This window comes from Nothobranchius furzeri, chromosome 6 (assembly GCF_043380555.1).
Source record: "Nothobranchius furzeri strain GRZ-AD chromosome 6, NfurGRZ-RIMD1, whole genome shotgun sequence".
Taxonomy (NCBI): domain Eukaryota; kingdom Metazoa; phylum Chordata; class Actinopteri; order Cyprinodontiformes; family Nothobranchiidae; genus Nothobranchius; species Nothobranchius furzeri.
Genome location: NC_091746.1, coordinates 49115720 through 49129394, shown reverse-complemented (window position 1 = coordinate 49129394; position 13675 = coordinate 49115720). Strand labels below are relative to the sequence as shown.

Here is a 13675-nt window from a genome sequence, read left to right as displayed (position 1 = left end):
GCCGTTTCTGAAAAACATCATCAAGTGAGCTGTCAATGCAAGCAGAACGAGAGATAATGCAACGGTGAACTTGGCAACTTTTTTGAAAAAGGGCCTGGGTGTCTGGAGACACCTGCAGGAGGACCTGGCTATCACTGGATCCTATCCACGCCAAAGAGAGGAACTATTCACAACATCCAGCCAAGCGAAGAACACACTCTGTGAGGTAGACATGAGGTGGGAAACTTCAAAAGAGAAGCAGCACAACAAGGTGAAGTCCATGAATAAGGCTGAAGGACAGAAGGACTAGAAAGGACTTTACAAAATAAACTTCAAAGGGACATATGACTACTCTTCTTGAGCTATAATAGCTCTATGGTCAATACGAAGCATGTGTATGACGTCTTTTACACTAAGTCCCTCTCACATGAAGCAATTTCAGTAGTTTTATTCTTGACAGTTTCAGAACCTTCCAGAATGAGCTGTTTCAAGGATCTGTCACTTTAAAAAAACAAGCCGGAGTTGGCCACACCCATCCCTGCTCAGGCTGCTATAAGCTGAGAAGCTCCAATATCTTGGAGGGGCTTGGAGAAGAGCAGCTGCTCCTCCTGCAGCAGCAGCTCTCTTCCAGGTGAAAAGTGGTTCTATGCTATTGCCCTACAAACGGGGACTTTTGGGAATGACTTGTTTTAGGAACATAATTCTTAGAATCAAACACTGACAGTTTTTCCGCATTTGGAGAGTTTATAGAAGCAGTTAAGACCTAGTCTGGCAAGCCAAATTAAATAAATGTATTATTTAGTCTGGCAACGCTCCATTGACGGCTCTCGGTTGTGGGGCGGGTTCTACCATTGTCTTTCAAATGATCTCCGCATGCTACTGGACAATGATTGTGACATACTCACTGCAACAGCTTAAATGAGTAAATGAGGCGGTCCGCAGTTGAAGGAGAAAACACATATTTTTATGTTAAAAAAAAGAACTTAAATACATCTATCTGCTCCTGATTCTAATGAAGCCCAAGTTCTAATAGTCCAAAATTAATGTAAAAGCCGTTTCAAACGAGCTGTCGCCATCTTGATTCACTCTGTTGCATCATCCCACCCACCAGGCATATAGAGTGCCCTGATTGGCCCACAAAGCGGATAAAGCTCTGGGATTTGTTCACTAAGCAGATAGAGCACTATGATTGGCCCACCATTAAGGACCAATCACAGCTCTTTATGTGTTTGAAACCCCTCTAGAGAGCTGCGATTGGCTAGCCAGAGTCCTGGTAGGGGCTGCAGAGGTTCCAGTGGAGCGTTCCTAGACCAAACTTTGCAAAGCAAGAATTTGGTCTAGTTCACTAGGCTAGTAAAGACCCACATGGAAATGTGAGTTTTGAATAAAATGTCCCATTTTGAATTAAGACAACTTTGCAGTTGTGCTGACAGTTTATACACTGTAAAATAAAAAACAGAGTTACCCATTTTATTTTAAAACAAAACCAGTTGTCTCTTAAATTTAAAAAGTCACAAGACAGTGAAAACATATACAAAAAAGAAAAGCAGGATAAATTATAATTTTTCTCTTGCAAATCTTCTGCAGATTCCTGCTTTAACCTTGGTTTGTTTGATAAAATAAACTAGATACTTTTTAAATATTTGAAAAACTGAAGCTAATCACAAGCAACGGCTACAGCTATTAGGAATGGAATGGTATTAGTGGTAATCCAGTGGCTGACCCATAGACATGAATACATAAATGCCCCATTAGGCGCTGGGGAGCGTAACAGCATCACCACCATACTGGATGGGTCTCCTCACTCTCCAAAGTCAATGGAGAGTGAGCAACTATGCCCGTTATTGTGCAGCCTATGGTTGCAAGAGCTAGCATACTATTGAAAACAGATCATGTAGGATTACTACTGACTTTTGCTTTTTCTTTTTTCTCTCTATTCTCTTTCTTTTCTTTCCTTTACTATTGACTTTTCTAGGCTACCTGATGGGGTTTTATATTTTAATTTATTTTGTCTAATTATATGTATAATTTAATTATCATGCTATACCTTGTGTCTGATTTTGTGAAAAAGCCTGATAATGTGTTTTTTAGTTGGGTAATTACCTTCCTCAGCAGAAATGAATGCACTAGGGGCAAATGGATACCCATCTAAAAAGGCAGCCGGCAACTACGGCAGCTCCCATAGGCGGTGAATCCATGAGGCGTCTACGTATATATATATATGTCTGTGGGGTGACCAGCCTCGGTATGCTAGTCACTAGTCTCTCCAATGCTAACTCATTTCCCAGTGCAGTCGGCTCAGGTACCAGTGCCAGCATCATTAATCAGTAGCACAATCCTGAATGGATACAGCCTCCTGCTACAAGGATGTACCCACAGCTGAGTGAACAACAATCTAAAATACAGCACTATGATGTAACTTTGAGCACAGCAGACATTGAGGTTTGTGACTTGTAGAGTCTTCCATAAATAAACAAACTTGGGTATTAAAGCATCCTTCAAAAGAAAATAATATCTATGTGAGAGTGCCCTGAACCTCTGTTTAAATTTGCAAAACAGATGTCATCCACTCAATATCCTCCTCTCAAGTTAATTCAGAGCAACACAAATTCCTTCCTTCTGACAGACAGTCTGGTTTCCTCATTAACACACACACACACACACACACACACAGAGGGATCCGTTTTGCTCCATGCAAACACACACAGACTGTTGCATACATGGAAGTGACATTGTGAAAGTGAGTCTTACCGTCTGCAGATCTTTCTGGTTCCACAGCTCAAAGAGTTGGTCTCTCAGCAAGGCAGGGTCAAGACCTGAGGGATCACACACACACACACACACGCACGCACGCACGCACGCACACACACACACACACACACACACACACACAAGCAGGTGGATATTCACTTTGCCCTTCAACAAAAATCAAAGCCATCTGGGAGATTTTTAAATATTTTAGATTTTTGATTTTAGTTAAGATTTTAACTTAACTGTGAAACTGTTAAGTTAAACAAGCATTTCCAATTATATTTCTGTTCTTGGAAGGTTTTGATAAAATAGATAGAATTTCTGAAAAATGAGACAAATCTCTTCATTTAAAAATCTAGAATAATGTTCATTTTAAAAAGTGTCATAATTGATTTGAAGCTTTCAAATGAAGCAAATTCACTTGGATAAACCTACCAGCGTATCCCACCTGGTTGAGCAGTTTGGAGTTTGGCACAGGTCTTGTAAATCAGAGCTCAAATGTTGTAGCCAAACATCTTGAAAAGCCTTATTTGTTGCACCTAAAGCTGAGTTTACCTGTAATGTGATATGCAGGGGCTCATTTTTGCCAAAGCAGGCATAGCTGAGTAGATTTAATGCCAAATGTAATTTCTTTAGCAGGCATGGCGGAGAGGCTATAACAGTGGATTAGCAGCTGAGGCTGGTTGGACAGCAGAGGAACCCGGCATTAGCTCTGCATTCCTGCTGAATCTGCAGTAAATATTCTCAAGAGAAAAACTTTCTGCACCGTTTTGGTTGAGTTATAAACTGTAGAGAAGCTTGGAAACAGAAGTATGAGATTTTATCTTTTTTTTGTCTGCTTGTTTGACCAATCCCCCCTAAAGCTCCACCTTCTTTCCCTGTCGCTCGCGCTGTGTGGGCTCCTGCGTACCTGCCACCCTCCCCCTCAGCCCCCTTTCCTTCCCAGGGCTAGTTTTCCTGTTCTCCTCACCCTCCCCGCACCAGCCTCTCTTGATTTTGTCTCGGATTTCCCCAGGAAAAAGGCTACGCTCTGGTCATGCTGTAAAAAATACAGTCTTCCTGATGCAGCGCCTGAGAAAGCGGACCAAAAGTCCTCTCTGTGTTGGCGTCTAATCTCTTCCCGCCCGACACATTCAGCCTTTTTTTTTCCCTACAGCATTTTCCAACTCCTTTTCTTGAGCCTTTTTTAATTCCTCTTGTGGCTTTTGGGATTGCTTAAAATCTCTAGAAAAATCTAATAAATTCTTCCCTATAAATATGCCACCACTTTTACAAGAATATTGCAAACTTCGCCTGAATGCCATTTTTATTTCTAAATGTCAACAGAGCAGAATAATGAAAAAAAAAAACTCCTCACTATGTGCCAAAACAAGAAAAGTAAAGACTTTTTGTTATGACTTGCTTATGTGTTTTTATTTGGGACGGTAACAAGAAACAACAGCAGCCAGTCTGCATGTTCTGAACCTTTTATTTCAGCTAGTTTTCAAGAAGTCCAGCTTTCTAAATGTTGATTCATTATTACTCAAAGCCTGGTTAAGTGGTGTGGTTTGTAAAGTACACCGGTTATACATTAAATAGACAAAGAACTGTATAATAAAATGACACTGCTAGGGTTCCTTCAAACGTCCTGTAATTTAAAACATATGAATGGCTGCAGGATTCCCTCTGCTCCTCTCCGTGCTTCCCTGCTGTTATATACCCCACTCTGGCCCATTCATCCCAGCGCCGAACATGCAGCAGACTACGTGCACGGGGACTCACACAGTCACAAACAGCACAGCCCACTTGAGTCCCACTGTTTGGATGAGAGGAATGTTGAGCATGTAGCTTCTTTATAGTCTTGGCTGGAAAGCGAGTGACAGAGCTAGAGGCTCCCCCATTCATTACGACATAATGACCCTATCGCCACATTCAAATGCACGGACACGCGGAGTCCATGAACTCATTCACTTCTGGGAAGGTGACTTTTTTATTTTTATTTTAGATGGATGGGGTGGAGGCAGAAACGTGTGCTTTTCTATTTTTTTTACAGATTCTCAATTTCTTCCAACTTTTGTGAAGCATGTTTTTTTTCCTTTAAAGATTAAATTCACAGGCAGCTGACTGTATGTTGTCTAGTCACAGCCAAAATAAAACAAGCATCGATATCAAGTATCTAAATCAGGTGGTTGTTTGATTACAGCCACCATAACTGCTTCAGTGTAACTTGGAGGTCTCACACAAATCTACTGGAAAGACGCCACAACATTCTTTAATACACAAACTATACAAACTCAAAAGGAAGTTGTGGATAAGTACTAGTACTAGTTTATTATGCCTTTTAAGGATGTATTAACTTGTCAATTGGCTATTTCCAGGGGAGGCCCAACCAGCTGGTTCAAGCTGCAATGGCGAATCTACAGAACAAGCTAGCTTTTGAACATAAACATGGTAACGGAACACACACCCCTCCCCGTGAGTAACTTCCCCTGGCCATGTCAGTCGGAACCTGAAACCTGCATTTCCAGAGGAAACGAGACAGCGCTGAACACCAGTTGCCGTTTCCTAGATCCAAACGTCTTCTGTTGTCCGTGACTTCAAATGGTGTATTTATTGGGGGGACTCTGGTAGTTTGTCCTAAAGTTGAAGTGGTAGCAGCTGTTTGCTGTTTCTCCTTCTCTGAAGTTCTTGAGCAGAGAACCTCTCATGCCAGTGGTGTTCTGTTGCTAAATATGCGAGTGTGTAATGAATAGAGGACCCAGGGAAGTGTGGCGGTTCAGCAAGACCGACAACCGGATGGTCCAACATTTGCTTTTGGTCTGAAACGTCTTATTGGTGGAGGCTTTTAGACCTCTCGAGAGAACCACTCGATTTTTTTCATTTCTTTTTTAATCTCCACAATATATTTATAGAGTTATCATGCTAGGAACTAGAAGTGAGCCACATCACAGCTGAGCTTTAAATTAGATAACAGCAACGCAACACCATCACTGACTTGCAATGTTGATGTTTTACCTCCACAAGTTACACAAGCCTGGAGGAGCTCTGCTGTGTGGTGGAGTTGCTAATGCTAACAGTTAGCTTCTAATAGATATGGGGAACTGTGGGTCATCTCCATGCCGTGTTTTTCTTCAGTTCAGCATTAAGCCAGGTTATTCCAATCAGCACAGTGAATGAGCCTTGTTCAGTTGTTGAGCAGAACAAAATCACGGTATGGAGTTGGCTTGTTGATGCCACAATTCCCATATCTGGCTTCTACTAGCCGAGAACTTCTCTGCTCTTTCCTGGACGCGTCTTTTGGAATTCTAGGGTGATCAAGAAAGGTCCCGCCTTTCTTGCCACTGATTGGCTAGAAGGGCTCTACTACGATTGGCTGAAAATTTGCGGGGACGGCAGACAACAGCGGCATTCGCTTGCCTGAAAGCTAAGTAAGCAAAGCAACTGATGTGGATATCTGAGCAGGGGTAAATATGTCTTTGTGAGAACGCTAATATTAGCTTTTCAAAAACCACGTTAAAAATAATAGGCATGCCCTCAAATGTTCACCTAATCTGTTGTTTGCTGATGACATAGATGCCAGTTCAATATACTTATTCTCTCTCTCTCTCTCTCTCTCACACACACACACACACACACACACACACACACACACACACACACACATTCTGTACTTGTTCAATAAAATCTGTGATGTAATCGGTGTGGTGTATTGACATGATCATGCCTTTTGATAACAATTTGGAAATACGTTAAGCAAGCAGGATGAAAGTGAGGGCACATCTTTCATGTGTTTAAATCTGTATCTTTAATTGAAATTAATTCAAAGCTGATTATGATTTAGACCTATTTTTCATCAGTTTTCATTATTCTAGAAGAAACAGACCTGCTGCTCACAGCTGGGTAAAATAGGGCAATTTTATTATATTTCATACCCAGGTAAGGCACACACGTTTATCCTATGTACTCTGCTGTAATGAGATAACCTCTATGCTTTAGAGCCACAGACATAAAGTAAGTCCCACAGTGTGATAAATGCAACAAGATTTATAAGTTCACTTCTTACGTTTTTCAGTTTTTAATCAATGAAACAAAAAAAACTTTTGCACAACAAGACAGAATGGCGCTAAGTTCTTTTTTTCTAAAAATAAAAAAGTAATTAAAAAAAATCCCAAAAACAGCTGTTCTGTTGGTGGCAAGAGGACAGTCTGCATGATGGTCTGCACTTAGCAAGGGAAGACGGTTTGCTGCTAAATAAAATAGCCAATCATAGTAGAGCCCATCTAGCCAATCAGAGGTGAGAAAGGCAGGACCTTCCTTGGTCACTCTAGAATTCCAAAAGATGCTTCCTGGACGCTTAACCAGCAGCAGCCTTCCCCGTTGTGAGTCAAGATGGGCGAGTCTGTGAATGTTAAGTGACAGTGTGACGTAGATCTGTCAGGCTTTTCAAATCCTAGCATTTCACCACCTATTTTCTATCAGAAGCTAATGCAGGAGATAGGTGTAGGAGACTATTTTCCTGTTCAGCCTGGATGAAAAACTCACAATCAGAAATACAATTTTAAAATGTTTTATTTTCTGAGTTCCACACCTTTAAAGGCCATTTACATCACAGCAAAGTGTCATGGTCTTCCAAATTCAAAAGACACTCAAAATGTGTCCTCCTTTTCCCCAAATCTTGCAGACAGGAAATGTGTATCCTCATACAATCGTTAGGGACAGCTATTTCTTCTAATTCACTGTTAGCATTGTTAGCTGAATGTTAGCCTCTGGCCTTCTTTACCTGATATTAGAGTAAAACAAAAATTTGTGACTTCTTAAGGGTACAAGAAAAAACTTCTGTATCACTCCTGTTGCTGTCTTAGGATATTTACAAAATGCTGCAGCGTTTTGCAGGTTAGTGTTGAATTAAAAATGCCAGCACTGCAGCGTTAGCTCGCACAGACATGGCCATCCCAAAGGTTTACAGATTATAAACAAAGACTACATCTCTCTTTGGCCATTTTGAAAGGCTAAAAACTGACAACCCCCCAGCCGGCTGAGAAGGACATCAGTTTCTGTATAACCTTCTTTTGTCTCTTTCAAAGGCTAAACTAGCATGTGTTTTGTGGTGGTATTTTCAGAAGTAAAAATATAAAACAAGTAAAAAGAAAAACACCTCCATTACTTCCAGGTATTACGACTACAGGCTCTGTAGCAGAAAATAATTTTTTTGTATGTATACCCACTAGGACATCTGGGCTTCCGTAGAAGCTTTGCCCTGTTTTGTAGCAACATTTAGGCCCATGCTTTCTGTGACTGATCAATCAAGAAGTGTAATCAATTTGGTTAAGTCTACAAGTGTTTCAAACTAATGTATAAATGTTACCAAAAAAAAGCCTAGTTGACTGTTGTCCCAGATGTCTCTGTCATCAGGCATTTTATGCCTATCTGTTAATTATGAAATTATAAATTAATTTTGGTCTCATAATTTATACTTACAACTTTTAACACAACTAAATTACACAACTCTGCCATCTGCTGACATAAATCAGTAGGCTTTACAGCATCATCCTAGAAAAACTTTTAATACATTGTGTCTTTTTTGTGAACAAAATGCATATTTTTGAGGGTTTTTATTCCACCTGTGGACACTTTGAGGATGGAGAAATTTGGTGAAGTGAACACAGGTCAAAATTTAGCCTCCAGCACGTGACAGTTTCTGTGTGTGCTAGAATCATCGCTTCATACATTCAGTTTGACAAGTTGCATCACAAAGCTTTCCATGTGTTTTGGCTGAAGTGAAACATAAACAGTGTGTTTCACAACTTAGTGATCACATTAGTGATTTAATAGTGTTCAATAATTCTGATTACAACAGACTAAAATAATTGTGACAGTATTTTTTCCAGTCGTTGCTCTACAGCTACTTTGAAACAGAAAAGGACTGGACAGTATACAGCTAGAAGAAACTGCTTTTGTTTGCAATTTAATTACAATTATTTTTTTATTGTTTTTTTTTTGGCATGAATGCTTTATAAATAAATAGAAAGTATTTGAACTAAACATGTAAATAAAATCCTGAAAAACACATGAAATGAAATGAAATTAAATAACTGGGGTTTGGTCATTCAAACCCCTCAGTCAGTAAGACTATTTGTATTATTAATGTCCTTATTAAATTAGATGAAGAAAATATATATGGTTTAATTAAACATAACCACAAAGTTTCAACACAACATTTTATGTAAATATCTGAGTGGTGCAACAATAGATTTGCTTTAATAACAGCTGTTATTTTCATCTCTACTTTAAAAATCCTAACATCTATATTGATGGAAATACTAATTTAAAAAGCTGATTAAAATGTATTTTATTATTTATAAGGGAATCTGCAACATTGCCGTGTGTAATAAAACGGAGGTACTCACCCATTTTCTCTGGAATAGTATGATTCATTACTGCCACTGGATGGCGAGCTGCTTTATCTCTGTAAAAACAGTCATCTAGTTAAATGCAAAACAGTCACATAATAAAAATGGTAGTTTTGTCACATGTGACTGTGAGGATTTGATACTTTTTAATAAGCAGGAACATCCATCTTTGATGATCATAGCTCACAATTATACATTTGAAAGTGGACAAAAAGGTCTCAAAAAAGCTTTTATTTTTCAAATGAATGGTGTTTCTCACACGATATGCATCAGTGAGCTTCAAGAGAGGAGCAATAGAAATTTATGAATTTATGTTAATGATAAATGTCTCTGGTACATGATTAATTTTGATGACTGCGTTCATCTGGTGTGACTAGTGTGATTGTAGAACATAAGCTTCAAATTGTGGTAATTTACTCATTTTCTGTATTTAGATCTTAAAATATTTATCCCCAAAAGATGTTTCCAGTTAGCCAAACATGAATTCGTTTTCTTTACTGATGTCTGCATCTTCCTAGCTTGCCTCTAGTTCTGGTTTCTATGGTAAAGACGCATTGAAGGTAACTCTTTACCTTTTATCTCCGCCTAGTGGTGAGGGATAGCGTCCCAACCATAAACATCTAATATTTTCTGCAAAGACGCGTTAGCTGATCTGGCTTCATTGAATCAAGATCATCCCACGATGAAAGCTGCTTTAAAAATGCGCATTTACGCCCCAAACGTCGACACAATTCGTGTCGTGAAAAGGCCAAAAGTTGACTCAGTCGGTGTAAGCTAGTTCACATACCTAACTGCTAAATTGCTCTTCTTCACACATTCACTTCATTTTTATAATGACGACATTTATGTATAAAGGTAAAAAGGATAAAACATTTTGTTATTTATGCTAATAAACTTACCAACAACTACTTTGTATTTAGTCGGCAGGTAAGCTAGCTTACTTGATATATGTCGTCAGTTTGCTTTAGCCAACTTTCGCGTGGGTAAATTATTCCCAAGTTTAGGTTTCAGGCAGTGAATTGGTATATTGTAGTGTGTTGCAGTAGTTGATCCATTGTGCTGGTATCGATTGGTACATGCTCGGGCTGGGGGGCTGTGAAGCTAGCCATGACTGGAGTGAATTTTGAGTTTGTTCTGCAGCACATGTTGAAGTGCAAAATAAACGTTACATGCATGGTGCTTTAACGTGAGTTTCTGAGGTCCTCATTATTTTCGTGTTTGAAAGAAACACAACATATGTGTGGTCTAGCCTGGATATTTCTTTTTTGCTGATATTAAGGCAACATACTTTAATTATATCATAGCATGACTACATGTTCTGCAAGAAATTACTGAATCAATAACTGAAATAATACAGTAATTATTAATCCTGTAAGACTAAGAAAAGGGCTAAATTTGCTCACTTTCTTGTTCTAGTAGTACATGGATTTAAGAGGACTTTCCTGCGGTTACAGTGAACTACTGCCATCTTCTGGTCAAAATATGCAATACAGACCAACAGTGTGTAAACAACAGAAAGCGATAATGGAATTAGTGGAGGCGGTTAAAGTCCTAAGGAAAAAAAACGAGGAAAAGGACAGGAAAATTACCTTACTGGAAGAAAGAGTGTTAGAACTGGAACAATATTCAAGAATAAATTATGTAATAGTGACAGGACTTGAAACAACACACCAAACTTATGCGAGAGCAACAGCTACAGAGAGTGGAGAACCACCTGAACAAGAATTAAACAACTTAGAAAGGCAGGTAATGGACTTCCTTGGTAGCAAAGGGATACACAGAGGCCAAGGACGTAGAGGGGTGTCATCCTCTTCCACGTAAAAATAAAAATCAGAAACCTGCAATCCTTATCAGATTTATGAACAGAAAACACAACAAAGAACTGCTTAAACAAGGAAGGAAGCTGAAGGGAACCAATGTATATATAAATGAACACCTAATCAAGAAAAATGCAGACAATGCAAGGCAAGCGAGACTTCTGAGAAAGCAAAAGAAAATACAGTCAACATGGACTTCAAACTGTAAGGTATTCATTAAACTGAATGGGTCTCCAGAGCAGGCAAAGATTCTGATCATTAAGGAACTAACAGAACTAGAAAAATACAAGTTATAAATGAGTATATAAAACAAGTTTACAAACTATGGTTAAGATCATCAGAATTTATGCTTCCAAACTTATTTTGGATACTGTAAAAACAACATGGATTACTCGGTTTGATATTGGTCTTGATTCAAACTGGCAAAAATCACTCAACTGAAATGAATACAGATGATAAAATATATGATATTGACAATAAAATAGATGGAAATTTATATGAATTAAACATAAGTTGTGATTATATTGGAGAAGATCAATTGAACTGTGGAAGAATGACTAAGGACACAATGTCACTTAACCACATTAATAGTAGAAGCTTATTTCCTAAGTTATTAATTATCAAAGATTATTTAAATAAATTCAAAAACCAATTTAGTGTGATTGCTATAACAGAGACTTGGCTCACAGATGACATGATGGATGAAGTACAAATGGAAGGGTATGAACTTTATTTTGTAAATAGAAAAAATAAAAGAGGTGGTGGGGTTGCCCTGTACATAAAATCAGATCTAAAATGTAAACTAGTTAAGGAAAGGACAATGATGGAAGATAACGTTATGGTAATTGTAACGGTAGAAATCAGCAATGAAGCTGCTAAAAATACTTTAATTAGTTGTGTTTATAGAGCACCGGGGTCATGTATTGGGACATTTAATGAAAAAAAATTATTAAATTGGTTGATTACATTAAATGCAAAACATTATTTCTATGTGGGGACATTAATATTAATTTAGAACATGAGGCTGGACAGATAACTAAGGATTTTGCAGATTCACTGTATAGTGTAGGTTTATTTCCCTTGATAAACAAACCAACCAGAATTACAACTCGGACTGCGACAATCATTGATAATATATTCACTAACAACAAGGATGATGCCAGGAAAACAGGGATATTATTGACGGATATTAGTGACCATCTACCTGTTTTCGCAGTGGTCAAATACAAACATTCCATAAATCAAAACATCACCATGAACTACAGAAGAGATAAATTAGTTAAAGCCATGGAGGCATTAAACAAAGATCTTAATAAACAAAATTGGAAGGAGGTATACGTCAGTGATGTCAACGCTGTATACACATCCTTCATGAAAATACTGTTGAAGTCATATAATGACAACTGCAAATTAATCAAATCTATAGGTAAAAGGGAAAATCAACCTTGGATGACTAAGGGATTAAAATAATGTGTGTGTAAAAAAGAATAATTTATGTAAGAGTTTTTTTTAATTGCAAACAAGAGAAGCAGAAGATAGATATAAAAAATGTAAAAATAAATTGGTAACAATAATTAGGAAGCAAAAAAAATGATTATTGTGGTAATCTATTGAATCAGAATAAAAATAACACAAAAGCTACTTGGGGAATAATAAACAGTGTGACTAATAGAGAGAAAACAAAATCCAGTATTCCAAATCACTTTGTCAAGGACAAAAAAGATATTTATGATGATAAAGAAATCACTGACGAGTTTAATGATTTTTTTGCAAATGTAGGTAGGAGTTTGATGGAGAACAATCCAATAATAGAAGATAAATTGACCACAATGATTAGTACTGTCAATAGTATTGTCCTTGACAAAGTAGATAAAGAAGAAATATGAAACACTGTAAATAACTGTGGAAACAAACAATCAACCGATTATCAGGACCTGGACATGATAACTGTTAAAACCATCATAGAATCTGTCATTGAACCATTCACTTACATTTGTAATCTATCACTTTCTACTGGAACTTTTCCTGACACAATGAAAACAGCGAAAGTCATTCCTTTGTATAAGAGTGGTGATAAACATAGTTTCAATAATTACAGGCCGGTGTCACTGCTTCCACTGTTTTCTAAAATATTGGAAAAAGTATTTGTATCAAGGTCAGATAAATTAATCGAAAAAAATAATATTTTAAGCAATGAACAATCTGGGTTTAGAACTAAACATTCCACAGCAATGGCAATAATGGAATTAACGGATAAAATATCAACAGCAATTGACAATAAAAATGACTTTGTTAGTGTAGTCATTGATTTGAAAAAGCTTTTGACGTCATTGATCACTCAAGGTTACTTCGAAAATTAAGTCAGTATGGAATAAGAGGTGTGGCTCATCAATGGGTTAAAACTTATTTAGAACAAAGGAAACTGTTTGTTCAGATAAAGGACTATAAATCAAAACTATGTGAAATTAATTGTGGAGTGCCACAAGGGTCGGTCCTCTGACCAAAACTGTTCATTTTGTTTATTAACGACTTGGTAAATGTATCTAAGATACTCGGTACCATTCTATTTGCAGATGATACAACACTGTTTTACTCAGGATCAAATATTGAGGAGGTGGCTAAAGTGATTGATGAACTGATTAAAATTAAAAACTGGTTTGATATAAATAGATTGACACTGAATCTTAATAAAACAAATTTTATACCGTTTAATGATAAAAAGAACAGTGATGTGTCATT

At 37.7% G+C, this 13675-nt stretch overlaps 1 protein-coding gene across 4 annotated transcripts in view; it reads right to left on the bottom strand.

Moving 5' to 3' along the window:
• exd3 (exonuclease 3'-5' domain containing 3) overlaps positions 1-10125 on the bottom strand; it is a 52436-nt gene extending 42311 nt beyond the window's left edge. For 2 of the 4 annotated variants that reach the window (XM_015940532.3, XM_070552271.1), the window contains exons 1-3: positions 10019-10125; positions 9117-9175; positions 2731-2795 (exon numbers count right to left, since the gene is read on the bottom strand). In XM_015940532.3, coding sequence (XP_015796018.3) covers positions 2731-2795; positions 9117-9144 — 93 coding nt within the window. In that variant the 5' untranslated portion in view covers positions 9145-9175; positions 10019-10125. Of the gene's footprint in view, positions 1-2730; positions 2796-9116; positions 9176-9691; positions 9969-10018 lie in introns of those variants that run through there. The other 2 variants (XM_070552270.1, XM_054744251.2) reach the window with 2 other exon arrangements.
• Positions 10126-13675: the final 3550 nt, after the last annotated feature.